The sequence below is a fragment of the Poecilia mexicana genome, unplaced genomic scaffold (assembly GCF_051168715.1).
Source record: "Poecilia mexicana isolate PSO_F unplaced genomic scaffold, ASM5116871v1 scaffold_11, whole genome shotgun sequence".
NCBI lineage: Eukaryota > Metazoa > Chordata > Actinopteri > Cyprinodontiformes > Poeciliidae > Poecilia > Poecilia mexicana.
The window spans coordinates 11,098,451-11,124,208 of record NW_028263380.1 but is presented as its reverse complement, the minus strand read 5'-3'; the positions used below and the strand labels follow the sequence as shown (position 1 = coordinate 11,124,208).

Here is a 25,758-nt window from a genome sequence, read left to right as displayed (position 1 = left end):
CCCTGGCAAATGTTGTCACCACAGCCAGTCTCACTTCTCTTCTCCTCCTCCTCCTCCGTTGCCTCCTCCTACTCCTCTTCCCCTTCCTCTTTTCTCCTCTGACCGACGTCCCACACGCCCTGCCTGCGCATCAGAAGTCCCTCATATTCCCCAAAGGATAAGATGCCATGGAGGCCACCAGAACAACGGTGTTGTGCGTCTGCTCCGTCCTGTTTGCCCTAACAGGTGAGGGTTTCAAAGCGCTTTTGCGGCGGGATGCGGAGCTTGGTTGTGTTAGTTAAGACCGTTGCTGTTACTGCGCAGGTACGGTGGGACCGGTTGCCTCGCAGTGTCAGCGGCAGATTTGTTCTAAAACTGGGGGTGAATGCTGCTTTACGACAGACTTGTAAAAAATTTAACTTGTCGGGACATAGGAGGAAATATCCAAACAATTACTAGATGAGTTTCCCATTAAAATTTATCCTACTGTTTGTTTAAATGCTTTTTTTCTTTACATTGTTTTTATGAAAGTAGTTCTCTGAACAATATAATGAATTGTGCTTGAAATTTCATGTGTTTGCATGATTACAACACTGTCATGATGACACAGTCAAGGAGTGGTGATGGATTCGTGACAAGGTGCTAAGAAGCACGGTTCTGGTCTATCGCGTAAAATCTCTTTAGCTTGTGGATGAAAAGTTACAAACGCTTTTGTGCGGTAAATTTTGTCAAGAAAAGCTATATTTCGGAAACCTTTTCTCTTTTTTTAGACAGCGACAAGTTCCTGCGCTTGTGTCGTCAGAGTGGGTCTGCTAAGACAATTTATTTTTGTTTGCATTTCTGTTTTTTTTTTGTTTGTTTGTTTTTTCTGTCCAGTCCTAACAGCTTAGGTGAACAGTAAAGTAGAACTTGCTGCTTTGGCTGTGTCAGTAGCAGGTTTGCTGAACAAAAAGGGAAACACACATTATTCCCTCTGCTCAATAGTTGATGTTAATAAATGAAATTTATTTATCAGTGAGGCAGGAAATTATAATAATTAATAATTTCATAGAATGATTGCGGGAGTTTCTAAACAGTATAGTTTCCTCAATTTCAAGAAATTATTTTTTTCAGTGAAAACGATGGGCTGTAGTTATTAATTTATTTCTAAACATAATAAAAAAATAAAAATTTAAACTTAGATACATTTTGTGTGCTCTCCTCAATTTTTATTATTTTTATTCTTTGTTAGCTTGACTTGTTGTATTTATCTATTTTTATATTTGTATTTATATTTTTAAAATTGTGTCCTATGCCTTCCGCTACGCTAAGCTACACGATGGGACCGGCTGCTGTGCAGAGTCAGGAGTGGATTTGTTCTTTGATATGTGGAATATTGCAACTTTTGCACAACTGAAAAATAATAAACTCTTGGGAATAAGAAAAGACAAAAACAACAACAACAACAAAACAAAGTAATAACTATGAGGTTCCTGTATATTTTTGCCTTGCAGGGTACAACTCAGGTGGATTGAGACATTGCTTGACAATATCTTCCAAAACCTTTGGAAAATTATTTCCCAATGAGGATGATGAAACTTGATTGCAATTTTTAAGCATAAAAAAAGCTCTAACCACTCCAAACTGAAACAAGTCGTTGGCATCTTTCTATTCCTATTACAAAAAAATGTATGATATGAGAAATTTTCTTAAATTAAAGAACTTTACTGATGCCTGTTTTGAATCTAAGCTGACCTCAAATCTTAGGTTTTCTTGCTAAAAAGGAAATTTAAAAAATATGTCCTTCCGCCGTCAGCAGCACAATGTGACTTGACAGAATTAGCTTCAGTTCTATTGTTGGTTGAGGTTAGTGGAAAGCCACCGTGAGGACTCATCTGTGACCCAGAAACTGCATTCATGAACCAGTGTACTTCACTCATTACAAACTACATAAAATTCATCCAGCATGAACTTTCCTAACTGCTTTGATATTTGTATCACCAACCCTCCCTGACATGAAGGCCTGTTTGTCTTGTCTGTTTAAAGCACAGGGGATGGCGGTGTTCGGAGAAGCACCTGTTGACTTTATTTAGTGTCCAAACATCTTGGATGTGAGGTGAGGGCGATAAGGGGCAGGTGCTGGCAGCTCTCCACATGCTGCTTGTTTAAAATCTGTGAGGGCATGTCCGCTAAACGAAGATATCCTCTCGCCCTAAAAGCCCATTGTCACAGCAATCTACACTCTATCACCACAACAATTACCAAGCTGTTTGGGGACAACAGTGAGGGAGCGGGCTGGGCACACTTCTCCTCATTTTGCCCTTTTTAACCAGCTCTCAGCTGGTGTAAACACAGCCGCACTCCTGCTACTGACAACACACACACACACACGCACACACACAGTGACACAGAAACTGGCCTGCGGGCTGGAGAGTGGAACGTGTCACTGTGGCTTTTTTGCGCTGCATGTATTATTTAGGACATAACAGCAGACGCACAGTAGATGTATTGTGATGAGCACCGTGGGCGGCAGTCGCTGAGGAGCAGGCTGAAACTGTGCCTCGAGAAAATGATTTTCTACCGATTTAACTTTTTGTTTTGCATTTGGTCACAACCACAAACGTCAATGGAATTTATTTGTGATAGATCAACACAGGGTAGTGCATTATGGTGAAGAGGAAGACAAATAAAAAAAAACTGGGACGCACATTTATGTTTAGCTAACCCGGGCGAGTACTTTCCATAAGAATGAGAAGACTAGCACTTGAACTTAGCTCCTTAGTTTGACTAGGCCGTTCTCCCATCAGAATACTTTGATGCAAACCTTTCAACTGTAGCTCTAGTTGCATGTTTAGGCCCATTATGTCACCTCAGTCTCAAGTCTTTTGCCCACTAGCACATTTTCTGGTGGTACTGATCTCTACGACTGCAGTATTTTGCACCGTCTCCTCTGTCTCTGCTGAAGTAGAGCATCCCATAATGTTCCTACCATCATATTCCACTGTGAGAAAAATGTGTTCAAGGTGCTTAGCATCACACATACCCATGCATATACGCATAAACAGTTCACCCAAAGTCTCGTCTGAACAATGCACCTTCTTCCACACATTTGCTTGTGTCCTGTGCTTGGACTTCTTACGGCTCTCCTTTAACAGTTGTTGACTTCTTGCTGCTCTTGCAACGTTTTTCCCAGTTGAGCTGTGTGTCTGTGCAGCTCCTCAAAAGTTATTATGGACCTCTTTTGCTTCTTTTGTAATTATTAAACGTCTCCACAACTGGATCCCTGACCTGTCCGCTGTGTTCCTTGGTCTTCGTGACGCCGTTTCTCTCTCAACCCCCCCTGTGGCTTTCACAGAATGGCTGGATCTAATCTGCGATTAAATTACGCTCAGGTGAATGCGGTGTGAATGCAGGGCATTGTACCAAGTAGACCTCAAAAGAGGGAAAAGCTTATTGGGCCAAAAGCGAATCCAACTATTTGCTTAAATTTTGCACAAACGAAGAACTGGCACTGCTTCTCATGAGGGTGCTATTACTTTCAGCGCTGATTCCAGAGAAAGACGGCACACAAATAGAAGTGTGGTTCACAAAAGAGAAAGAGGAAGATGAAACAGACCACTCAATGAAAAATAATAAATATTTCAGCTTGTTTTGCACATGTTTTAAAGAGTCGCATGTTCTTTACAACTCCTCCTTTTTGGGCTTGTTGTAGCTCACTGCCTGGCAACCAAACCGAAGCCTAAACAGACGAAGACGCTCAATACATCAGCAATTACTGTAACTTCAGACTTCAGACAAGCCTGACCGCTTTGCCGCCCAGGGAGTCAGGATCAGACAGGCCTCGAGCTTGGCAACAACAACACCCTTTAGTGAGCTGGGTCAATATTAACTCACTACAGTTTTAGGACGTGGGCAATTTGAAAAGCAGGATGCAAACTGGATGCGCTGGTTTGGTTTCATAGACTCACCAGCAGCCAGTGCTGGTCAATGACATTTTCTTGGGTATCAGAAATAGAAAGCATATACAAAAAGTACCTGCAGTAATTTGTGTTGGGTAATCTAAAGAATTACATTTTTGTATTTTAGTACTGAACTATTGTGGAAGGACATCATTAAATTGAAATCGTTTCGTTGGTATGATTCAATTATCACCAACTTTTCATTTTTATTTGTATATAATCCATGTTGGGTGGTGACCAAAAAGATGATGGAGGAGCTGCTTCTACATATTAATTAACTGAGAAAAACTGAGAAAAACTCCTGAACGTAAATTGTTGCTTGTTTATTTAGCATCTTCACATTCAAATTATTTCGTGTTGGCATACAGCACATTATAGAGTAAGTTCATATCTTTAGCTGAAGATTTAACAAGTCATCTTCAGTTTTTTTTTTTTTTTTTTTTTCCTAATCTTATCATGTCCTTTATCTCAGATGTCGGCTGCGAACTGATTCACATTCGTTCATCGGTTCATCATGGAACCAAAGGGAAGGATCTTCTCCTCTCTGTCGACACCAGATTTCCACTGGATGCAGCTGAGATCCAGGGCAGTTGGTCTCACATTAACGTGAACGGTGCTAGCACCATTTTGGTCTCATTTAACAAAGACAGCAAAATCATAGACATGATGTACCGCAAGCGCCTGGACTTCAAGGAGCCAAACGCTTCTCTGTCCATCCGGAATTTGAGCGAGGACGACGAGGGATATTACAAGCTGAGCCTCAACATAGAGTTTCATAGCGAAAAAGGAACGGTGAAGAAAGAAGAAAGAACTATCCATGTGACAGTAGATGGTGAGTTATTAACTCTTTGATTTTATGCTCCCTGACATGCTGATTAGATCCACAATTAGCAATGTTTTTTGTTTGTTTGTTTGTTTTTTCTATTTAGAGCCTGTCTCCAGACCAGTCATTGAGAGGAAGCCATCATATACAGTCATAGAAGACAAAGCAAATGTAACTTGGACTTGTTCTGTTGAGAAAGGAACAAGAGTTGCCTTCCGGTGGCTAAGGGACAATGTTTTGCTTACTCCCAGCGAGAGATACCACTTTACTCAAGACAAATCCACGCTGTTGATTAGCCCTGTGAGAAAGGAGGACAAGGGGACTTATCGCTGTGCTGTCAGCAACCCTGTGAGCCAAATCATGGAAAGCAGGGGAGTGGAGCTCAATGTTTACTGTGAGTAGACATCCCTTTCTTTTCTGTCTTTCATTTCATTATTTTAGTGTTCAGCTGAGTTCACGCTCAGCTGAACACCGTAAAAGGCTGAAATTCAACATCTAAACACAGTTCTTGTTGATGGCTCCTCTTTCATAATTTGAAAACAAATATCAGTGAGACTAAACCTGCAGATGGCAGGGAACACAATGCTGCTGCCACTATTTAACCCTTTAACTCTCACCCACAAAACACTTACACGTTGTCCAATGGGTCGGTTCACCAATTTAATAACTTAAGTGGTGAACAGAATATATACGTAGCACTCTGCCACTTAGTTTAAATTATACGCCACAGCAAATCTGTTCTTTAATTTTAACCATCTTTATGTAAAAGTGTTCACAGATATGTTTTCATCGTCCCAACGTTATTGTTCTGACAACAAATTATAAACATATTATGTCTACTTTTTTTTTTAAGTTCCCTCGTTTGCAGCCCTCCGCCCCGAGGTGTTTGATCAGGCTGTATGTAAATTTTCATGAACTCCTGCTGCTACCTGAAAACATATTTCTCTTACGGGAAAGTATTTGCATGGGAGCACATTTATCTCAGTGGGCTCTGATATTTTTACGAGGAGTGCTGACAAAGCTCTCCTAGTTCTGGGAGTTTGAGGCTACATGGAGTATAATTTGTGAATTAATTTGAATATGTGATCATTTCAACGAAACCAAAGATAAAGACGCAGATGGTTTTTATTTATTTTTTTTAATTTTTTTATTTTTTTATTTTGTATTTCTGAATTTTCTGACCTTAAGTGTAACCTCCAAAGTCTGAAGTTGTTGACTTATCCAAAAGCAATCACTTTTGGATAAGTCACGATTTATGCTGGGATTTGGAGAACATATTCAAAAGGGACCCTGCAATAATGCCGTCCTATGAGATTCTTGTGTTTCACCCATTTCACCTATTTTCAAAAATAATAAACATTGTTTTTTTTGTGACCACACAGCATCAAACTCTGGCTTGATGTGTTTTGCACAGGAGTGTGTCACCTGATGATATAATTATGGCGCCTCCTTACAGTGAAACTAGAGTAGGGAGATATGCTTTCCCCTTAAGGCCAAACTTGTCCTGGTACATGTCAGCAACCAAGATTATTGAGTGTTTAAAAGCAAGACGCACAAGTGTTTCAGGCTTCAGTGTTTGAGTTTTTCTTTCACTTTGGGGGTTAAAATAGATAATGTTGCCCTTTTTCTAGCGTGGAAAGTTTGAAGCATCACTTCTGATATAAACATATACAGTTAAGGTAAAGAGAAAATGCGCTCTCTGTTTATTCTGTCACACTATTGCTTATCAGGTTTTCATTTTAGTAGCATTGGGAAATATTAACTACACAATTTGATTACCACAATGGATTTTTTGGGGGACAGGTTATAGATTTCCGCTATATAAGTGCCAAACACGTATTACGTGTATTGAACATGTACACAACTGCTGAAACAAAGTAGCTGCCAATTCAATGACAGAGCATTTAATTAAATCACTTTACCCCTAAATCACTTTACTGAAGTGTATTTTGAAATTTGTTGCTCCAAACCAGTGGTGTCCATTCGCAGGAGCACACCAAGACACAAGCCCCACACAAGTCTAGTTTTGACACCATTACATGAAACCTGACTATAAAAAGTGAGGTTAGGCAAACTGGGCTCAACTCACTCAGTGGTTATTAAAATCCTGCAAGCAGATGATCTAAAATGTTCCCATCATGCATTGAAATGAGACTGTTCATTAAACTATAGAGTACTATTTAGCAACAACAAATTGTCATGTCCCCTACTACCCGCACACAGATGGTCCCTACAACCTGGAGGTGAACTCCGGCCAGGGCCTCCGAACAGGGAAGGTGTTCACCATCAACCCAGGAGAGCTGGTGCACTTCGAATGCCAGGCCGATTCCAACCCCCCCAACAGCTACGTCTGGATCTCCAAGAGCCCCAATGCCACAAAGATCATCACAACGGGCCCGCAGCTGCAGGTGAAGTCCGACGAGCTGGCCCAGACTGAGGACTACCTGTGCCGAGCCTTCAACAACGTGACCAAGAAGCAGGACGAGGCCCAGTTCACTCTGGTGGTGGCCAGCTTGAGAACAGGTGGGTGGAGGGCGGAATATCGGCAGGACGGAGCGGAGCGTGGGTTGGTTTTGGGAATCCTCTTAGATAAACACTCTGTGAACTGCGCTTGGTGCCAAAAGCAGAAGAGTCTGATGAAGCGTTTAAAAAGCAAAAAAAAAAAAAAGAGATGACACTTTCCCAATGATAAAGCTGTCCACTCTAGTAATAATACTGCATCACAAGCGTTATTCTACACAGCAGCTGAGTCGCACAAGCAGGTTATGGATATAGCATAAAACATTCACGACTATTATTGAAACTAAGATTTTATCTCTGTTGCCAGGTTGCTGTCAGCTGCAGTCTGTATTAGAGTTCAGTGGCTGGGAAAGTCAACAGGGCATAACAGCTGTTGTGTTTATTGACTGAGTTTTATAGCAAGGGCAGTTTCTGTGTGCCGTATGGGGCATTGATATGTTGTCTTGGTGATAGCGAGAGCAAGAGTCACAGTGACGGTTATTGCCGATACTTCCTTTGATTTAAAACTCAGTTTGGTGTGAGTCAACAGAAGTCATGCCAGACACCTTTTTAAAAAAAAAAAAAAAAAAAAAGAAGTCAAAATCATGGGCGAACCTCGACACACGTTTTGTTTTTTATTATCAAGATAGATACATTTTAGATTAAATGAGGGCCTTTTTTTTTACACTTTGTGTTTTACATTTTTTAATTTATTTAAATTAGCCCAATAAGTAGGTTTCCAAACATGGAAGGCGACATGATTGTGTGTGATTACCTCATTACGTCCCACTTTAAAGACATATTTCATGCACAAAGTCTCTTGATTTTAAAAGTGCTGCCACTCACTGTGAGTCATAAGCATTCCTTTTATTGCTTGCAAGTTATATTCATTCAAAAGACCCATCTGCTGAGGGCATGTTTGTGCATGACTTCTTGGAACTGCAGGAAGCCGTGCACAAGTTCGAGGAAGGGGAAACATTTTTTTAAATCACTGTCTTGTCTGAAAATTATACTCAGCTATATGTTGTCTTTGTTTATGAACAGTGAAAGAGAAATACGCCGATGACGGTAGATCTACGTCTCTGCTGGCAGCCATCGCGGTCTGTTCTTCATTCATCATTGGCTTCATGCTGCTGTTCCTCTTCCGCAGGGCATGTCATCCAAAGAGAGGTAGGGTGATGCTCTTGTATGATTAACTTTTTTTTTAACACATGTGGTTTCCTAAAGATCTTGTATCATCAGTCAACATGAGTTTAGGTCTATTATTTATTTCTGAAAGCCTTAAATAAGAATGGGCCAACGTGACGGTAGTAACATTTCAGAGTGTTCCTCGCCACCTTCCTGCCTTAGCTCATACATGCCGAAGTTCCACAGAAATATTTAAATAACTTGCAAATATTAGTCAAAGTGAATCTAACCCGGGTAAAGTAACTTCTCTATTTGAATATGACAGAGAATTGTTATGTTTCTCACGTTTAGATTTGGAAATAATTGTATTTATTTATTTTTTTCCCCTGTCACTTTAAAATCAACAGTCCTCATGAACATCTACAACAGGTACGCGCTCGGATTATTAAATCAGATCACAGTTATCGTCGTCTGACGTCTAAAGTAACCGTTCAAATTGCTCTCCACAGGCCGTTTTCAGAGCAGAAACGACCTCATCGCTCAGGTAACAAGGTTGACTCGTTCATAACGGAAAATGCTTTTATTTACACGTAAACACAAAAGCATAACATGTTATGTGGCAAACGCACTACATCACCTTTGTTAGGCATTAACACAGGAAGTAATGGATGATCACAGTTACGGTTTTATGTAATAACCTAACAGAAGGTTGAAAAAGTTGGAAGTGACAGTAAAGTGAAAAAAGTAAACAAGGTCAGGGAAACAGCAATGCCAAGTTTTATATTATCATGGCACAAAGCTGTGAGAAAAAGTTTCTTGTATTTTGTTCAAAATTTTAATGACCAAGACATAAAAGGTGAGTTATTCTAAATATGCAGGTTTTAAATGCTAAATTATTAATTAGAAAAAAAAAAAGAAAAAAGAAAATAAACAGCCAAACGAATCTGGCCGTCTTGATTGCAGAATTGTTTTAATTGACCCACACTGGAGGGTCTTCCAGCACTTAAGTCTTTATGGAAAAGTGTGTCAGTTACATATAAGTCTAGACTTTGACTAGTCCACTCCAAAACCTCCACATATTGTTTTAATTTTTGAGCTGTTCAAAGGTGAACTTGCTGCTGTCCCTTCAGTCATTGTCCTGCTGCATTACCCAAGTGAGCTTGAGCTTAAGTCACAAATCTCAAGTCGGACAATCTCCTCTTAAAATTTTCAGACAAAGAGAAGAATCCTTGGTTCCTTCAAATGGCACAAATGCTCAAATTGTTAAGAAACAACGTGGTTCTAGACCATCGCACTACAGAAACCTGTTAAACTGTCAAAAACAAAAAATATGCAAAACATGTCTTAGCACAGTAAGACCATTTCCCTTACTGCAATTCTTACATTATAAAATGTTTATGCACAGGTCATGAAGATGCAGCAGACGACTTTGGCATCTATGAGTTTGTCTCCATACCAGGAAAAATGGACTCCACCCAGGTGATTTACATATTGTTCTCTGATGACTCTTTGAAAAGGAAGTAAAAGTCCTTCTCACTTAGTTTCTGTTTTTCTCATTTTCCATTATGTCATCATTATTTATTCCCCTCTCCCCCGACTTCCGCAGTCATCATGCAAATCTCTGGCCCGGCTTGAGTCCATTCAAGATATGCACACCACCATCTACGATGTGATCAGACACGTCCCAGAATCCCCCAGTGCCAGCTTGCTGAAGTAATTGTTTGCTGGGTAGATTCAGTTGTCACACTTGAAGATTTCTGTGTAGCCTTATTCTTGTGTTTGCTGCCCAACTGTTTTTTTGCACACAAAATGAAGGAGACTTGTTGGGGTACACGACCTGAATATGCACTGTTACTGTCGAGAGCTTGGGACAGATATTTATCATCCTCTACTAGAGATATATAAAAAGTGGATGTATGATTGTGTTTTTTTTTTAATTTTATTTAACATGATTAATTTTTATTATGTGTTCAAGAATGAAGATTGTTAAAAACCAAGCAGATCTTTATATTACCTTGAGCTTTTTTAAATGTATAAACAGCCAAAACTTTGCAACTTATGTGACATTGTTGCTTTAAGAAACGAATTAACTTGCCAATTCAAACAGACCCTTAAATAACCGTATGTTTTCTGACAAGTGTTACAATGAAGGCATTTGATTGCTCTATTGTAAATATTGTATATGGATTATCCTAAAGAGACTTTACATATAATACTCTATTTCCATTTTTTGTTTCTTGTTTGTGAAGTTCCTAGAAATGGAAAAAGAAAGCACGCAAAAATACATTTTTCATGATTTTTGTTTTCAGGAGAAATATACAAGAACTCTTTTTATTTTCTTGTTTATTTTTATTTAATGTTTTTTTAAGTTTTGAATTTACCACCTACTATGACCGTACACAATGCTCGTACTGAAATAGGTGTAGTCAATTTTATTGGTTGAATAAAAATGGTGTATTTTTCACATACAGGACGTTCTTGCAGTGTCTCATCTCCCAGTTATTAGTGAATGTAATTTACTGCTCCAGTTGGAGGGGTACATTATACATCGAAAACAGGGATGTTTTGCAAGGTAGACATTTTGATGTGCCTGTTGTCTACATGCAAAGTAAGTTTTTAGAAGGAAAAACAAAAAAAAAATTAAGCTGTTATTTAAAAGTGGTGTTTGTGTTGTTTTTTTTCTCTAGCTCTGTGGACATGACATACAGAGATTCTTAAAAACAATGTTCCAGTCTACTTTATTTATGGCCGCTGTCGTTTTTTTTGTTGGCTATTTTGAGACCACACCCAGTTTATGTCTTGCTTTGTCGTGGGAATAAAAGGTTGTTTTGAGACAATAAACTGTATCACACACCATTTGTAATGTTTATGTATTCTGTACAGCACTGGTCCTGTTTGTGCAGTACAATAAGAATGGATTGGATTGGATTGGATCCATTTTCTTCTCTTGTCCAACTCGGAGAACCTTCTTGCCACGACCGAAAGTCAAGTTTTGTAGCTTTTTTTTTTTTTTTTTTTCAAACAGAAAGTCAGGTGAGTTGAGGGAAAGTTTAGTAGGAGAACTAGGTCAAACATGCGACTCATGGAAGGCAGGGAGTATATTTTAAAAACTAATACTCATTGCTTGCAATTCCCATTTTGGACAAGTTTGACTGTTAAAACTGCACAATGAATAGATGCAAAATGTAAAAGAAACTACATTTATCTCTTGAATATTCTACCTTTTCATGGTCATTGTGCTACTTGAGTCTGTTTCTCCAAAAGTATTCTTTTGTTTGTTTTCCTTTGATTTTCCTGCTCAAACTCAGTAAAATCACATGCTTTAAGAAAAAAAAAATACTGAAATGATTGTACAGTTTGTGTATATGTGTTTTGTACTTTATTAATTAAATGTATATGTATTTACTTTTGTGGGTCATTGTAAAGTCCTTTTGGCTGTCCACAACAAAACAAGATGAACACAATTCAAACTTTGTCCCTGTGGTTACACGCTTTTCAAAAAATGGCAAAGCAGAAAAAGATCAGTTTGTTTTTAACAGAAGTGGGAAGAATAAGATCTGTATTTAATATTTAATATTTTGAATTGAATCTCTCCTATTGCACTTGTATGAGTTGCATGCATTGTTCCAAATCTGCAGCAGAGCGCTCATTTCTGTCGGCGATTGGTGTGCTGGTATTCTGTGTGCCTACTGGCAGGGACAGACGGACGCTTCAGCATGTGGCCGAGTGCCCTCCCACCTGCTCCTGCTGACACCTTGTCACGAGTAAATAAGAGTGCTGATGTGCTTTATGTTTGTGCATATGTGCATTTAGAGAAAGTACAAGTAAAATGCTTAAGATTTTCTATCTAGCAGGACTTCGGAGTTTATAAAATGGCTGACACATAGTCAGGTTTTGTATCTGTACAAATGGGCTGTTAAGACCAAACTCTATGACAAAATGAAAGATTGAATTCAGTCGCATTTTTGAGTTGAAACACTTGGAAATGCAGCATCTGTAAAGTGGAATCAATACTTGCCAGAAGCCGCGTCTACCTACCGACTGCAGAGATAATTAACTGCAAGTCTAAGTATGATGCTCCCTTGCATAACAACAAGAAGTCTTTTTAATCTTGTTCTAATTATAGCTTATGAGCTGACCAACTGTGTGGGTGTGTGTGTCTCTTCTTTGTGGAGGCATCTCCGGGTAGCAGCGGCCATCTGTTCCATCTCAGTGTATGCTTTAAGGGAGGTGCCGCCTTATGGATGGCTGCCTAACAAACAACAGTGGAGTAAATTCACCTAAGGGGAGAAGCTTCACCTTCATTTGACTGGGAAATCAGCCTAAAGCATGATTAACCAGGAACTAGCTCTCCCTCTGCCTCCGGTGCGCAGCCTTCAAGTGTTGCTCAGTAGAAGGCCTGACAGGGCAATTACAAACAGGCTGAGTTGGTCTGCGTGCACCACTTTGGTAATTATTTGGAAGAGCTCACAATGCGGAGCTTGGCCTAATAACTTGGCAGAGATGGAGAAACAGTCATGGAAAACATGGCATGACATGATCTCTTTTCTCGTGAATGGAATATAAATGTGGCTGGCTAAACAGCACACCCACTGCAATTTCAATCATAATATATCATCTGGTTTGATTAAGTTTATTTGGCTACTGTTTTCATACACTATGAATTTGCCCCCCTTTTTCTCACATTCCAAAGTTTAATGCATGGTTTCTTTTTGATCTTGTGTGGATAGATCACCACAAATAAGTACATCATTGCAAAACAGAAAGCAAATAGTATTTGATTTTCATCTTTGTTAAAAATGCATTTTTGTTTGCATTTTTGTTAAAAATAGAAACAGAACGTGATTGGGGGACATTCATATTCAGTGTCCCTTTACTCTTGTAACCCTGAATGAACTCTGGTTCAGCGAATATCTGGGAGAAAAAGTTTTTATTTGCAATAGTTCAGGAACATTCCTGGAAGAATAAAAAACAATGACAACTACACATACACAGCCTAATTTATCACTTAGCTAGTAATTTACATCTTAACATATATCAGTTTAAATAGATCATGTTTAAAGTGCCAAGAAAATATCACTTTATTAAAGCAGCAGCAATTTTTGACCGAATATACAGTGCATTCTTAACTCACCATCTAGAAAAAAAAGACACAAAACAATGAAGGATCTTTCATCAAAGCTTCCTGGAAAATGAACACTTCCAACTCAGTGTGAAACCCTTGCATTATCAACAGATGGCCCACTGAAATAACAATATTGCCCATCCTTGATTCAAAACGACAGGATGAAAAGCAAGTAATCAAGGGTTTCTATCAACATGTTTGATATGATCGAATATGGAATATGGAGTTTATCTGTCTTGGTATCTTTTTCATTTTCCACGAGAGCCACAAGTCAGCCATTTGTACTCTTGCAAATTTACTGACATCCAGTGGCAGAAAGACCAGGCTGCGATAATAATCACTTTTTTAAAATCCATATTTTACAGTCATCTTAAGTCTTAGAATATATATGTATACCTTCTTTTTCTTCTTTTAAAAAAAAATTACTACTTTTGGCTTCAATTACACACACATTTTAACGACGTTTATCCGTAATAAACACTGACAGGTAGAATTTAACGATACACGGCGTAAGAACCACATTACCCAAGATGCTGCAGGATTCTTCCAGTTCTTGCCTTTCCAATCACGTGACAGTCAACTATGGCTTCCTTCTCGTAGTGATAGAGGTTTACTGTTGACAACAAACAGTATTAAAGATTTATTCATTTACTTGCCTTTTTTCACACAAGTTGGATTCACGATGCAGAAGATAAAGTCTCTTATGGCCCGCCAGGTGAGAAAAATCATGCCTTTATTCAAGGACCAGCCGGTCGTTTGTATCTTGCAGCTAACCTAGCTAACTGGCTAATTTGACAGCTCATCGTCTGGCATTTAACAGGCGGGGTAATACGGGACAAACTCAGTATTTTCACCTAGTTCTATGAAGGTTTAGACTTACTATTTCGTATAAAGAAAATCCTTTTTTCCTCTCTCCTTGAGGAACACTAGACGTTCAATCCGCTAAAACACACCTGCTCACAACACTTGCCCACAACAACAATGAATCCTGGGTGGCTGGGGAAGTTCTCAGTTTGCACAAGAAGTAATGTTAGATTGAGTAATTTTTAGGACACAACAGAGCATATCGCTGTCAGTAATCTGCACCGTCAGTTCCACTTTTTTGTGTGTATGTGCAGTAGTGTCATTATGCTAGCCGTATGAGAAAGGGGAGCTGGCTGCACGGAGAGAAAACATTAATTAAAGGTTTATGGTGGGTTTTTTTGTTTGTTTTTGTGACAGGGCCTCAAAAGCCCCCAGGAGAGCATGGCTGATCTGAGTCCAGTGGAGAACCTGAGGATCCCTAGCACGGTAAGCTTTATGTAAAACATGATTGTTTTTCAGGTAAAAAACAAACAAAAAACATCTGCACTCTTTGTTGTCCAACAAAGAAAAATGAAATACAATTTGTGAATTCACGAATGTGCTGAAAGTTTGTTCACAAATTCATTAGAAATGCATCAATTCATGGATACTTACAACAAAAGTTCCATCATTCCTTCTAATACTTTGTAATGGCACTTGAAAAAAAAAAAAACTCGTTTAACTTGTTATTACAGTTCTTCGGGGGAAAAAAAATGCATCCACATTTTCTTATTTCTGTCATGTAAAAACCTATCACTTTGTTGTATTTGATGAAATGGGATTTTTGTAACAGACCAACACATAGTATTTCATAACAATGAAATGAAGGGAGTGAACTGTATTTTCATTTATTTTAAAGAAAACCTTTATGTTTCTCAGTAAGCTATCATGCATTCACTTATGAGGAAAAAAAAATGTTGTCTAAATTGTTATTCAGTTTCAGTTATATGGTGATTAGTCAAAAGGTAAAGTTTATGATAAGAGTGAACATACTAGCGTGAAACATAGTCACCCTTTGTGATGTTATTTCATCATTTTGCCAAGTAGCCATTAAAATGTCCTCAGTCATGCTTTGTCACAGGAAAGCATTTCTTATTCACCAACTTCGTCACACACCATTATGGAAAGACTGTCTCTTTATAATGTACAATCACTTCGATATACCTCAATGCTCTGCCAGCTCCTAGCTACGCCGACCTTCTTAGTAATGTGACTGAGTACAATCTGGAAGCTGACGAACCCAATTTGTTCTCAGAACAGCCCGGGTGATTGGAGTAGACATTTAATTTATCGCCTGCTCCTTTAGCTTTAAGCGTTTATGCCTGCAGGTCTTTGGGTTGTGAGTCTAGTCTGACCGTAGCACTCATAATTGAGTCACATCTTCTTTTGACTTTTTTTATTTTTTATTTTTTTCAGGTAATGTTGCATGTCAGTATTTGATGATGAGATCAAAAAGGGGGAAGTGCTCTCTTTGTCAGTTCACTTACATGGGTTGGAAAAACCGAAGTTGGAAAGCTAGTGTTTATTTTAAACCAGAGTTCATATTAATTATTGCGTAAACACCTTGAGGACATTTTTTTTTTTAAAAAAGGTTATTGATATATAAAATGAAATGGTTGATGTTGCTGCATGACTGAAAGGAAAACATTGTTTAGCTGTAATCATAGCTACAATAGAAGAGACGGTAGTTTCTGAAGTAATATTTGTTTACTTTCATTAGATGCTTTAGTGTCAGGTGGCTTGGCCAAACTGGAAATGCAGTAACCAAACACTTTGAGCTTTGAGTGTTGATGTTATCACACATGCTTTGTTTGGCCTCGGTGTTGTGAAGCAGCTTTGAATAATCAACAAGAATATAATGGTCAGTGTTCTGCTTGGCCTGTGTGACCTGAGCAAAGGGAAATATGGGTTTTAAAAGACGATTCCCTGAGTGCAACAACTGCCATAATGTGTGCGTGATAATTAACAAGTATTTTACATTGCTGTGAGTAATTTTGACCCAATCTGCAGATTTGTTTTAAGACAGCCAAATTGGAGGGTTTAAATTCCAGGTTTTAGTTGTTTTGTCTCGTAAGTCCACAGAGTATCTTCCTAAAGTCTCGTGAAGATGTTTTTTTTTTTTTTTTTTTTTTGGCATTTGTGAGATTGACTTTTTATTTGAACATTCTCTTTTGTATTGTGGCATCATGAACACTGACGCTCAGTGACATAACAGAAGCTTGCTGAAAATATTATGGGTTCTTTGTGACCTCCCGGAAGAGTCATCAGTCGTCTACTTCATGCTGTCAGACCGGGGATATTTCCTTGACTCAGTTTTTCAGAAAGAAACCAGGCTTTGTTGTGGCTGGTGAAATTTAACCTGACTATTCAAAATATGCGGCTTATCAGTAAACACATGATTTGAATAAGGGGGACCAACAGGTTTTCCAAATAAGGACAGGTTGTTTTGAATATTTTCTTTAAAAAAATAAAATAAAATCATAATTTCACTGAGTATATATATGCGTCTATCTATCTATCTATCTATCTATCTATCTATCTATCTATCTATCTATCTATCTATCTATCTATCTATCTATCTATCTATCTATCTATCTATCTATCTATCTATCTATCTATCTATCTATCTATCTATCTATCTCTATATCTATATGGTATTTGTAGTAAGTATCCCCATGCTTATGTATTTTTATATTACATATGTTTATCATGTTGTCTTCTCTGCTTTGGAGCTGGCTTTAATTTAAGTGTACATGTGTTCAGCGACAAACAACCAAAAAAACAAGAATGAAGAAAATCTGGGCGTCAAATACTTATCCTCAGCAATATATGTGACATGCTGTTCTGTGTTCACTGCTAACATCCTCCCTGTGTGTTCAACTAAAACAAAAAGAGTCATTGTTAAAATGAAACCGCCCCCGCCACACACACACACAACACACACACACACGCACACACACCATCCTTCCTGTATGTTAGAGAATAATCCATTACTGCTGTCAAACCGAGGAAGACTGTGACCTAGCACGCCACGGTGTGCAGTGGAGGGAGGCCAATGGACTTGATTTTTACCTGGTACTATTGTACTGAAACTGGAGCCTTTCATGGGTTTCCAACCGTTTTGTTTGTCATTTGAATCGTTTATCATCTTCCAGGAGCCGGCTGCCGCATGTGGCAGGCTGTGAGCCAGAAGTCCTGGAGCTGATGATTGATGGATGACGCTGTTGAGTCGCTGTAAGGACTCAAGCTTGAGAATTTGATAGACGGTGTGCGTTGCACTGTTTTAAACCGAATGTACCGCAGCTACTTCTTTGACTCGTTTTGATAAAACAATCAGCTCTGCAATATTACGTGCTAATATCTTTTGGTCATTTTTCCATTTCATTTGTGATTTAACTGTCCACAGCTAGTAGAATCGATTGTGAAATGTTTTCAGGAAAACCTCTAGCGTCTGACTGCGTAAAATTAACACTTGCGTATGTGTGTGTATATATAGCACTTGGTCTTCTCCTGTAACATTTCACAACATTTAACTGTTCCCCTAACCATCTCTGTGTCAGAGCAGAGGGTTATCTTTTATGCTCTCTCATTTTCTGGTCCAGTATTGAGAGATCCTTCGAGAAAGGTTTATTTTGGACTGTGTATAACCTCATCTACGTTTGTTTTACCATGGGTTTTGAATCATTATGCTGTTGAAAGTCCCAGTGATGGCACATATTCAGTTTAGAACTGAGCTTATGAAAATCATATTTAAAATCTACTAGTATTTCAAAGAGTTACTTAATAATACCATGCACTCAGTTTCAAGGGTCTTTGAAAAGTCACCGTCTTACTGAATCACAGATCTTTCATCATACCACCAAAGAGTGGGCCTGGGGTACTTTTTCATAGTAATCCTCTGCTTCATGCGAATGCCAGGCTATGTTTGTTGCCAAGAAGCTCAACAGCAGCCACACTGTTCCAGTTTAAATCCTGGTATTATTTATCAAAATGCACACAATTAGATTTCAGATGGCAGGTCAGGAAACGGCATTTATTCTCGTATCAAACCGGCTGGCGAGATAGTTTCTAAAGGTTGCCATGGGGACTTGGTGACATCTGGATACTTCTCCTTTGTTTTGATGGACTTGCCTTGTTTGCAACAGTTTCAGTTGTTTTAAGCATGCTCGTTATTGTACATAAGTGCAAGTTTGGGCAAGAAGCTATTTTCTTGCAGCCCTTTCATGTGCTAGGAAGATCAACACACTCTCATCTTTCCTATTTTTCTAACATCTAGTGCATATACTTGACTTAAAATAGTTGCAAATTGAAAATAACATGAGTTTTATGTTCCTCCTCATCTGTACAAAGAGTGCAAATATTTGTGTTTTAATTTATATGTTCTGCCAGAAAGTGGGACGTTTTGGTGTTGTGCCTATATTGTGTAATGCACTGAGGGGGGGAAAAAATGCAAATGTTTTTAATGTCTATATCTATTCATGGTGTCGCTGAGAGACATGATGGTTATAGCAGCTTGAACTCTAATATCATCGGAGTTCATGTAGTTACCAGTAGCCGCCAGCAGGGGTCACTCTTTATATGAGTAACACACATTGATAACAAGACACATGAAACCATTTAATTACCCATATTAAGCAGATTATGTATTAAATATATTTTACCACTCTTTCAGTGGTTGAACTTTTAATAAACATAAATCACATCCTTGATGATGCTAATTTCAATTGTGTGTTTTCTAAAAAAAAAAAAAAAAAACATATCGAATTGAGCGGAAGACGTGTTTATAGTGTACAAACGTATATTGACACGTCTCACATAATGTGTGATTATACATTCAAGAGCCGGCCTGCCCACTGACGCAGACAGTAAAATGACAACATCACAGTGTTCAAGCTCGTCAGGTCAATGAGAGACGGCGCTAAATGGAACATATGAAAGTCATGCGCTTCCAAGCGAGACTTTAATATTGTTATCCTTTAAATCAGCAGCTGCCCACCGGTTCGGGCCCCAAATTGAGCCGTCTGCTGTGTCTATAGCAGATGAGAAGATAAACCCAGTTAGCCTAAGATACATATTCAGCAGGGCTTTAATTTGTTTACCTTCTTCTCTTCCTCTCTCGGTGCGTCTTGTGACGTCCTTTTGTTTGCACTGGGCCCCTTTTTGTTTCAATACTCACGCGCTCCAATAAAACGTCCACTTTGACTCTATTGTAAAGCTTGTTAAACATCCTGGACTTAGGATGCAAATAGATTTCCATTTTCTGCAATGAGATGACAAATTTATTAATTGGTAGAAAAGAGCGGCAGGTGAGGGAGGGGGACTGATGGAGAAGGATGGTTTGTTTGTCCCTCATCCTTCAATGTGAAATTTGATCAAAACATCCCAGCGGGTTCCTGTTTGGGGTTTTTCGCTGGCCGTGCAGGGGAGTCTGTTTTGTGTTATTTTTGCAGCTCGCAGAAGGGAAGGTAGGGAATTATTTAACTCGGCGTAGCCTCACGATGAGTCATTCTCTCAAAGGTGTTTCGGTTTTTGCAGCTATGAGACTGAGAGTGGGGAGGGTGGAGGGAAGCGGTGTCACACAGCAGAAGTTCATTTCCCAAACTAAACATGAACTAACTTCACAGTTTAATACACGACCATCGTCCTTCTCTCACTCCTCCTCTTCTTCTTTACCTTTTGCAGAGTGACTCATCCATCCTGCCCTTCAATCTTCTCTTTCTCTCTTTTGCACTTTCCCTCTCTTTTGAGCTGATTTTCCCACCCACCCGTTTGGTATCCGAGCGTATTCTCCCGTCTCTCTCCTCACTCTCTCACCCACCACCACCCCCCTGGGATCCTGGTTTGCTCCTTTCTTACCTGATTCAAACACAGCAACATGCACCTGAAGGCTTCTGCACACACAACAATAGATAATCTGATGGCTCATTTTAATCCTCCTCCTTTGCCCTGTATAAGAAGATCTATTTATAGAAGAGTAACAGGGACTCCGTGGGTGGAAAATAGTGAATTAGACGATGCCATGTATTACAGCGGAAAATGAAATTACATGCATTGTGGTGTAAGAATGTCAACCAGCTTGAAGCAGATTTAAAATACTTGGATGCCCTGTTGATGCATGCTTATTGTTGTTGACGTTTATTTTTGGTTAACCTGATATGCCATGCAAAATCGCAACTTTTATGGATTTATTGATTGCGTTTCTCCTGTGTTTATGTACTTTCAAGTTATTTTAACCCCATGAACTGTTTATATTAATGTTCTGAAAGTTAAAGATTGTGCTGCAGATTATTATAGATATAAAGCTTCCTTCCACTTAACATGTAAGTGTATGCAAAAGTACCTGAACTCCTCCATGTTTTGTCATATTACATCCTTGAAGTTCACCGTATTTTCTTGGCCCTTTGTGTTGGACTATTAAAAAAAATAGTTTATAATTGTTAAGTAGAAGAAAAAAGCTTCATTATTCATTCTTTTTCTACAAATAAAATTAAAAGTTTAACCCCTTTAATCCAACACACTGGTACTGTAGTGAATAAACACAATTGTATAGACAAAAACCGTACCAGAGTTTCAGGATGTTGTTGTGATCTTTATTGAGGAAAGCACAGAAAAAAACATGGCCTACATGGTGATCGCAGCATCATAACCGGGGAATACTGTTCTTCAGCAGGGATGGAAAGGCTAAAGTTGGTGTAAATATGGATAAGTGGGCTGTTAAAAGACTTGAAACATTTACCTTCCAGCAGGAACAGATACCCTTAACACAAACAGGGCTTCAGGAGATTGCTTCAGATCAAAGAATATTTACTTTTTAGAATGGCCCAGTCAAGGTATCGACCTGTATCCAAATAGGAATTTGTGTTAGGGTTTGAAAACCGCTCTTCACAGATGCTCTTCACCCATACCAGTAGATTTTGAGCTCTTCAAAGTATCGACTAAATGGGATGCCAACACTAAATGGGACATTTTCCAGGCTTTTATTTGCTCGTGAACGTGTTGCTTCCAAAGTGAGCGACTTGATTCAACTGGACAAGTCTCCTGAGATAGAAAATGTTTGACCGACTGCAATAATAAACTAAACTATGGTTCATTGTTTTGAAACTATGATTAAACTGGAAAGCATGTAATCAATTTTGAATCTTTCTGTATGGTTTAATTGAAGTTACTATATATATTTCTGTCTATAAGTTGGATTTTTGTTTGTGCAAAGTTACAACAAAAAACCCCAATGAAATACACTCACGTTTGTGACTGTATGTCTAAAAGGGGTAAAATACCTTGCAAGACCTTGTATAAAGCATACGTCGTAATCAAACATCCACATCCACATGAGGCCTTCAGCATTAGTGGCCCAGCTAGTATTATTATTATTATTATTATTATTATTATTATTATTATTATTAATTGAAATGTCATTATTTCGGTGTGACTTTGTGTCTTTGCTTTAGTTGCATCCATTTTTCCTTGTATACTGCAGCACTACATGTCCTCCTTCACTTTCATATTGACATGTGACTGCATCACAGCTCATTAAGGCGAGGATGTGGGCTTAACGCTCCTTCTCCTAATAGAGCAGCTGCAGCAACAAAGCTCGATGGATGCACAGTGTGTTAATCAATGAGGGTTTGATGTTTCTCAGGGATGGCAGTCCTTTATCTTTCTGCTCCCCATTTCTCCTTGACATTTGACCAGTAATACAGATGCAGGCTTCACTCAAAACCTGTCTTTAATGTTTTTTTTTTGTTTTTTTTTGCCACTCCTTGCACCTCACTATCTGCTGTTCTGGCTTCTTACTGCCTTTTGTTTCACCTTCAACTCTTCCCAAAACTTATCTGCATGTTTTTCTCATCATGTGTCTACCTTCCTTTTATTGTTCTTCCCTGTGGCAAGTTTGCTTCTTGTAGTTTATTCTCTTTTTTGTGTGTGTGTGTGTGTGTTTTGTTTTTGAAAAATGTAGAAATACAAGCGTCAGAAAAGCTTCTGTGAAGAGCGTCTTTTTTACAGCTCTCTCCCTTCCTGTGTCCGTCTCTTGATATGTCCTCCAGGAGGAGATGCGGGAGCTGAGGCAGCAGCCCATCGACCCCCAGGCGGAGCAGGAAATCATCGACAGCATCGAAGAGGTCTACTTCTCCAATGACTCCTTCGACATGGTGCGGCACGAACTGGAGGTCAGTCGCTCCGGGATCGTGTTATCGCGTAAACGAGTCCCACTCCGTTCAAAACGATGAGACTGGCTCCTCAGTCGACCTCATCCTTTTTTTAAAACATTTTTTTTTTAGGATAACGATTGCGTCAAAGCTCGCCACATTTCAGTGACTTTAATACCAGTAGCATTGCATATCAATTGGGAATAAATATGTTCTGCCGCTGCTCATTGAGCCCCATCTGACTGGCAGGAGTAAAAGTTCTTTCTTACCTGAGCTGCTGTCTCTTATGCTTTTACTGAGCTGCGTGCGCATCACCCAGGTCCGGATTGATGGATTGCATCCACACAACACAAGAAAGGTGTGAAATCTCATTAGATTTATCTTGGTATTGCTACACCATCCGAAATGAGACTTTCAGTCAAGAGGAAAGTAATTACCTCTCATGCTTTGAGCCATGGATTTGTAATATCTTCTTCTTTTCTCTAGCAAAGTTTGTTTGCTGTTTACCAAATAAGATCCTCTTCCATCTTGACTAATCTGATTTGTGATCTAACAATGTGTATTTACTGAATAAACTCTTCTTCTTCTTAAAGAATCACAGTTACCTTTAGTCACAGCAGCTGAAAAACCTTAACATCTTCGAGACGCGTAGTTCTTTCAAAATGTGAGACGAGAGAGAAGATGAAATCCCTGTTTAGATCCTGTGCAGCAACAAAATAATTGTTGAAATAAAGTCAGAATAATCCTGGAAAAGGAAATGCCAGCATGCTGCAAAGGCTGCAGAAGACGTCTTTGCTTATTACCACAGAAAAAAACCCTGAGAAACTGTATTCACTGACCAAATTCGTTTTCTATTTTAAATATGCAAGTCATCTTTAGTCTCAACAGCTAAAAAAACGGTTAAAAATCTTTTAAATTCATGTTGGGATATGTAAAAGAAAAAGACTCTTGGGAGGTTGATTACCTCTTTCAAGTTAGATCCAATTCCTTTCTAGTTAAATGCTCATTTGGGTTATAGGCTGGATGCCGCCTTGCAAATGCGAGAAGGGTTTCGGAAATTGGTTTACGGACACAGAAGCTTTGGCTGTTATCGTCTGCACTGGAGTATGCAAGGTGAATATTCATTGCGGTTTAATGTTGGCCTGTGTTTCCTGTTATTACAGAAGCTCCCACCTGAGCTGAACCTTCAGGAACTGGAAGAGTACAGAGACAAACTCAAGAGACAGCAGGCTGCAGTAAGTATCTACAGGCAAGAAGTCCAACCACTGGAAGATTTGCTGCTATTACTGGGATTTACTTTGCTGCCATCGATTCAGTGCACAACTTTTTGTTGCCTTTGCAGTAATATATCAGATCATGTAGAAGTAGGGAGACGTAATTAACTTAACTTATTTTGCCATGAAATTAAACACCAATTATGAGGCATTTGTTCACTTTATACCTAATTAGAGTGCAGAAAATGATGACTTCAGGACTTTATTTAGCAGACAAAGTGATTTACACTCAGGAGCAGAGAAGTGAAGAGTTCTGTGTCCCACAGAGGAACATGTTTTGGTGTAAAATATACGTATCGTATATCATAATAGGGCGACTGTGGCTCTATGGATAGAGTAGTTGTCTTGCGATCAGAAGGTTGTAGGTTTGATTCCAGCTTCCTCCTGCCACATGTCAATGTGCCCCTGGGCAAGGCACCCAATCCCAAATTGCCTGCCAAGCTGTGTATCGGTGCATAAATGTGTGAGCGTTTGTGAGTGCGAATGGGTGAATGTGACTCTAGTGTAGAGCGCTTTGAGTGGTCAAAAATGATCGGATAAAGCGCTATATAAGTTCAGTCCATTTACCATATCGACTCCGTAACAAAAGAAAACGACCACTCGGAGAGGAAGAAGCCATAAATCCAAAAGCAACATAAAAAGTTAAATGGCAGTTTGCAAATGCACTCAGGAGTAAGGAGTGATCTTTACTCTGTTTGGATGTTAGACTGTAGACTGTGTGTTGACATTAATTATATGTAAAACTAAATGTAGCAGTGTTTTATAGACAAGTTCTGTTTTAGGTACTAAAGAGAAAAATTGACCAAAAAAACACAAAAAAAAACAAAAAAAAAAAAAAAACATATGAAAACAACAGGTCCAGAGAAACCTGTGCTGACTTCACCTTAATTTTCATTTTATTACTCTGGAAAGCTGGAGTAATAAAAGCTGCTCCCATCTCGTCACACATGCCCTCCTGTGCTGGCATTAATTTTGAAATGATGAAACAATAAAGCATCTGAAGGCAAAAGCTCCCTAAAAGCTCTTCTTTTCATTTTGATAGAAGATTTAAATGTTCTTTTGCTCCATCTTGTCATCTGAAATTTGCTTTATATCTCAAGGGCCGGCCACACCTCTCTGCAGCAAGATGTCTTGTTAGGTGCATTTGACTTGAAAGGCTCTTTGACAGCTCCAAAAATATGGTTATTTTCTACAAAGAGGGGTGTAGGGTGGGCTAAATGGTACATGCGCTCTGTATAAATTCACTTGTTTGTTCCTTGGATGTTTGTGGCTGTTTGTGGTTCTCCACCTTTAGGCATTTGGTGAGCTGTAGCAACTGGTCAGGGCTTGTGTCAGACAGGATGTTTGCTGGTAATTGTTTGTGTTGGTTGGTGTTGGGTGTACATGGCATCTCGACTTGTGTAATTGTTCCCCTTATGATCTTGGGAAGACATGACTTGCCTGACCTACTGCCAGACCTGGAGTTTTTCTTTAGACCAACTATTCTGTTTAGCACTCTGATCATTTTGGATTACTTTCTAGAAAGTCCTATTAAAGTTTTTATTGTTATCCTTTGTCTTGACAGGTTTTACCTTAAAGGTATATGTTGAAATGTTTATTTATTTCACTAAGCAAAACCAAGTAGGTAGACCGATTGCAGACGGTTTTCAAGTCTTTAATTGTGTTCATTATCATTATTTTCTACTTACAATTAATGAAAACGCAACACTTAATTTCTTAGAATAAAATTTGACCTTGGACCATTAAAAAAGACAATTTACAGAAATGTGGGATTAATGTCTGTTTAAGTGTTATACTTACTGTACTTTTTAATATGACAAACAAGCCTCATTGGAATGCATACTCTATAATCTACTGAATATGTCCGTCTCCGCAAACGCGGCCCATAATTACAGTCGGAACAAAAAAAAACAAACATTTTAATACAACTGGAACTGTGACACACCAGCCTGGACAAGGACTCATAATTATCTTGCCACCATGAGTGAGCATTGTGAGAATG

At 38.9% G+C, this 25,758-nt stretch overlaps 2 protein-coding genes and 1 long non-coding RNA gene across 5 annotated transcripts in view; 2 read left to right on the top strand and 1 right to left on the bottom strand.

Annotated features, from left to right (window-relative positions):
* The first annotated feature begins 25 nt into the window (after nt 1-25).
* On the top strand, nt 26-11,772 carry hepacam2 (HEPACAM family member 2). Its single transcript, XM_014994209.2, has 9 exons — nt 26-225; nt 4,390-4,749; nt 4,847-5,134; nt 6,964-7,263; nt 8,284-8,409; nt 8,775-8,796; nt 8,877-8,911; nt 9,773-9,846; nt 9,974-11,772. Exons 1-9 carry the CDS (start codon nt 168-170, stop codon nt 10,082-10,084), a joined length of 1,374 nt encoding a protein of 457 aa, XP_014849695.2. The 5' UTR covers nt 26-167; the 3' UTR covers nt 10,085-11,772.
* Nucleotides 11,773-13,280: 1,508 nt separating this feature from the next.
* On the bottom strand, nt 13,281-14,701 carry LOC148156412 (uncharacterized). Its single transcript, XR_015764625.1, has 2 exons — nt 14,373-14,701; nt 13,281-14,105 (listed from the first exon to the last, which is right to left on the bottom strand). It is a non-coding gene; the product is annotated as an uncharacterized LOC148156412 (long non-coding RNA).
* The window catches only part of vps50 (VPS50 EARP/GARPII complex subunit), a 103,109-nt gene continuing 91,407 nt past the window's right edge, over nt 14,057-25,758 (top strand). The window contains exons 1-4 of one of the 3 annotated variants that reach the window (XM_014994207.2): nt 14,057-14,207; nt 14,714-14,782; nt 22,381-22,503; nt 23,646-23,717. In XM_014994207.2, the coding sequence (XP_014849693.2) occupies nt 14,175-14,207; nt 14,714-14,782; nt 22,381-22,503; nt 23,646-23,717 (297 nt within the window). In that variant the 5' untranslated portion in view covers nt 14,057-14,174. The other 2 variants (XM_014994208.2, XM_088010185.1) reach the window with 2 other exon arrangements.

Excerpts from the sequence above, each read along its gene's own strand:
- hepacam2 (XM_014994209.2), top strand. The coding sequence starts at position 168 with ATGGAGGCCACCAGAACAACGGTGTTGTGCGTCTGCTCCGTCCTGTTT. Across the intron at positions 226-4,389 it reads CGTCCTGTTTGCCCTAACAG|ATGTCGGCTGCGAACTGATT; the intron begins GTGAGGGTTTCA and ends CCTTTATCTCAG. Across the intron at positions 4,750-4,846 it reads TATCCATGTGACAGTAGATG|AGCCTGTCTCCAGACCAGTC; the intron begins GTGAGTTATTAA and ends TTTTCTATTTAG.